The sequence below is a fragment of the Camelina sativa genome, chromosome 7 (genome assembly GCF_000633955.1).
Source record: "Camelina sativa cultivar DH55 chromosome 7, Cs, whole genome shotgun sequence".
In the NCBI taxonomy this organism is placed as follows: Eukaryota; Viridiplantae; Streptophyta; class Magnoliopsida; order Brassicales; family Brassicaceae; genus Camelina; species Camelina sativa.
Genome location: NC_025691.1, coordinates 507,790 through 511,596, shown reverse-complemented (window position 1 = coordinate 511,596; position 3,807 = coordinate 507,790). Strand labels below are relative to the sequence as shown.

Below are 3,807 nucleotides of genomic sequence, written 5' to 3'. Positions count from 1 at the left end.
AAAAAAAAAAAAAAAAGTGGGGGCAAATTTTATGATATTTCTTCTTTGACAAAAAGAGAGAGTATTCGAGATGATGTGGAATTTAGTAGTACTTTTTAATTAAAAACAACAATGAATAAACGCAAAAGTGTATGTACCTCCTGGCACCCCACGTGGCCAAGTTGCTGTAACCTTCTCCTGGAATCAGCTGGTTCCATGTGCTCCGTGTCACTCTCCCAGGCTGTTTCTCTCTTTCTCTCTTCCTCTCTTGTGTTTTGACTCTCTCCACTCTCTTTTTTTTTGTGGTCATTGCATTGGTTCTTAACTGGAATCATCGTTAACACTCACTCTTCATCATCCCATATATCAGAATTTTGGGAAATTTTGGTCGGCAAATGAAGCTTAAACACTGCAAGCTGTTTTTTTTTCTTGTATAAGCAAAATCGAGAATGACCTACACAAAACTTGTTGGTGTTTGAGAAATAGTGAAACTGGTATATAAAAACCTTGTTTTTTTTTTGTTGGTTCGTTTATTATTTTTTGCCCTTTTAACAATTCATTAATCGTAAAAATTTGTGTTAATCCCGAAGAACACATACCCCACTGGGGCCATAGTATTTATCCTTATTCCACACAGAAAAATCTCGACTAAATATATCTTTAACTGAAATTTTCATAGTAAAGTAATATTTTCATTATGATCACGGTTCACAAGTTAACAACATAAGTTCAGAGCCTGGATACTAAAATAAAATCGCAATGTACAGAGGTAAATTTTGTTTCTTGTCAATAGATATACATAATTAGTCTAGCTAGAATCTAGATATATAGTTGATGGGAAGAGGCAAAGAGCAATATAAACCTTCTGAAAAACTCTGAGCGTCCGAACACAAAAAGCAAGTAATTCGAAAACAGTGAGCACTATCAACGCGAGTGATTAAATTATAGATCACTCAAATATTAAACCATAGGTTGGACACTTGGACCAAAGTAAAAAGAAAAAAAAGAACCAGTATTGCATGCTCGAAACGCAAATCGCAACGAGGTATTGCAATTTGCAAGTCACATTTGTAGGATATAATAAAAGATCCTCTACGTGCAAGACCAAAAAAAAAAAAAAATCAGGGGGTAGATATAGAAAAGGCTACGATCACCTAAGACAAGAGAATTCAATTTCGACAAGTTTGATCGAAATTGTTGTTGAATCCAGCAGGTGGGAACTGATCACGAGTGTTGTTCAATCCAGAAGGTGGGAACTGATCACGAGTGTTGTTCAATCCAGAAGGTGGGAACTGATCACGAGTGTTGTTCAATCCAGAAGGTGGGAACTGATCACGAGTGTTGTTCAATCCAGAAGGTGGGAACTGATCACGATTGTTGTTGTTCAATCCAGCAGGTGGGAACTGATCACGATTGTTGTTGTTGTTGTTGTTGTTGTTGTTGTTCATTCCAGCAGGTGAGAACTGATCATGATTGTGGTTCATTCCAGCAGGTGGGAACTGATGATCACGATTGTTGTTTAATCCAGCAGGTGGGAACTGATCATGATTGTTGTTGTTAGTGAATTCTGCTGGTAGGAAATACTCGTCGTGATCAAAATTAGGGAAACTTGAGTTGTTATAGATGAGCGTATCTGAAGTTTCCATGGCTGAAGACACGTGTCCAGATTCTTGCTTGGTTAGAATGGATGGCAAATTTAGACAAGGATATTGGTACTGCTGTTGTTGCAGCGGCTGCTGGAATTGGCTGGCCATGAAGTAGTTGTTCTTGTTGTTCATCGGCAGGTTATAACCGTTTGATAAATACGGGATCGGTGGTGCGGTTTGATCGGTCGTGAAATATGATGTTTTTGGCACGGCAGCTGCTTGAAAATTGTTCATGAAATAGGGTGCTCTAGTCGAGCTTAGAGGCGGATTAGAAGCTGCGAGATCAGGGGGATCTAGCCCAGTGTTACACCAGTCAAAATCTTCTTGGGTCTCCTGCGGAGTGCTGGTCTTTTTGTTGGAACTTTGACGATACTTCTGCCATCGCAATAACTGTAAATTGTTAGCCCTGACTAATGGTTTCTTGTCGCCCAAGAAACAAAAAAATACAACTTAAAGTATAATAAACTCGATACAGATATTGATTACCTGAAGATGACTTGCTACGTTGTTTCTAGTGAGCCCCTGGACATTCATATCTTCTTGCATGCATTTGAGAATCTGCTTCGGATACGCCTCTGCCAAAATGCAATACGTAAGATTATATATTTTGTTATAATCAAGAAACTTATTATTGACGCAAATATAGATTATATATAGTGTGATTAATTTACTCTCAACGCTGCCGATCTTTTCGACAGCTGCTTCAAATTTTTGGTGAAGTTCAGCACTCCACTTCATCCGAGGTTTCTTGGCGGAAGACGTGTCTTCTCTTTGATCGCAAGTGTTCTTGGAGCCTTCTCCGTTGCTCTGATAGAGATTGTCTTCCCTTAATAAACCCTCGTATTCGTCTGAATCTGATTCAACCGTATATGATTCACCCGGTTTAACTAAACCAGATTTTGACATCCTCTTGCGATAAACATGTTGCCATACAACAGCAACGACCTCTTTGCTCACCGGCTTCACGAGAAAGTCACACGCGCCGTTCTTGGTAGATGCCATCACAGTTTCCTTCTTGTGGTCATGAGACATGACTGGACACGAATGATTCACATATGGAAGATTAGAGATTTCCTTATTATATACGCGCGCTATATATATCGAGAAAGACTGTGGGTATAAATTGTATATACTTACTTACTACGGGTAAATCCATCTCTTTACCAATGGTATTGAGAGCGTCGAGTCCATTGATATCAGGCATATGGAAATCCCAAAGTACTAGATCGATCTCATGCTTACTCTTCATCAAGAAAGCCATGGCCTCTTCTCCGTTGTCATACTTCGTTACTGAAACACAAAATTAAACATAAACGTACGTAAACCGTAATATATGTAATACCCTCAATTACCAAACAAAAATTTAACGTAAAACCCTAATCCCTTGATTAAAAACCCCAATTCGTCAAAGAAACAACATAAAAAGAAACCCTAAAGTTAGATCAAAGAACTAGATACCTTGATAGGAGTACTGTGCCATGAGATTCGTCATGAGGAGTAAAGAATTGGAATCTGCATCGACCAAAAGAACCCTAATACTAGTCGTCGGGAACTCTTCGTCGTCATCGTTGATAGGAGATTCAATTTCATCATCACAAGATAAAACCTCTTTCCGCAAGTTGCGAGAGTTCTCATCGAGTATGTTAGCTGAAACTGACATTGAAGATAACAATTCTAAACTATGAATGCTTGAAGCGCAAGAAAAGAGAAAGAAATTGAATTAAAGAAGGATGAGAGAGAGAGAGAAGAGTTTAAAGAGCGTGCGAAAAAACTAGGTATGTATATAGATCACGTACGAAAAGTTGAATATTGGAAAGCATATATTCTGCTATTAATTTTTAGCTTAAAGACTTCCTTTTTTTTTAGTAATTATCCATAAATTTTTTTGGTTAAAAAGAATTACAAAAAAGAATGAAGTGTGGAGAGCAGTAGTAAAAAAATTTATGTAAAACAAATTAATAATAAAAAAACTTTAAGAAATGAGAGAGTGTATTGTTAGCATTCCTCTCGTTAATTAGCTCGTTTCGTTTATCATCTTAACCGTTTAGGCCGTTAATTGAAGTTGGTAGGCTATGCATGTCATTACAGAATTATTAGGTCCATTAAAATTCACCCGGCCCATTTGGTCCATTATTAGGTCCATTATTATTTGGTTGGTCAGACCATTGATGGTTTGACTTTT

At 37.7% G+C, this 3,807-nt stretch overlaps 1 protein-coding gene across 1 annotated transcript; it reads right to left on the bottom strand.

The window, feature by feature from the left end:
- LOC104704128 (putative two-component response regulator ARR20) lies at positions 1,149 to 3,285 on the bottom strand. The gene is made up of 5 exons (XM_010420260.2): positions 3,084 to 3,285; positions 2,763 to 2,915; positions 2,297 to 2,659; positions 2,112 to 2,200; positions 1,149 to 2,000 (listed from the first exon to the last, which is right to left on the bottom strand). Exons 1-5 carry the CDS (start codon positions 3,283 to 3,285, stop codon positions 1,149 to 1,151), a joined length of 1,659 nt encoding a protein of 552 aa, XP_010418562.2.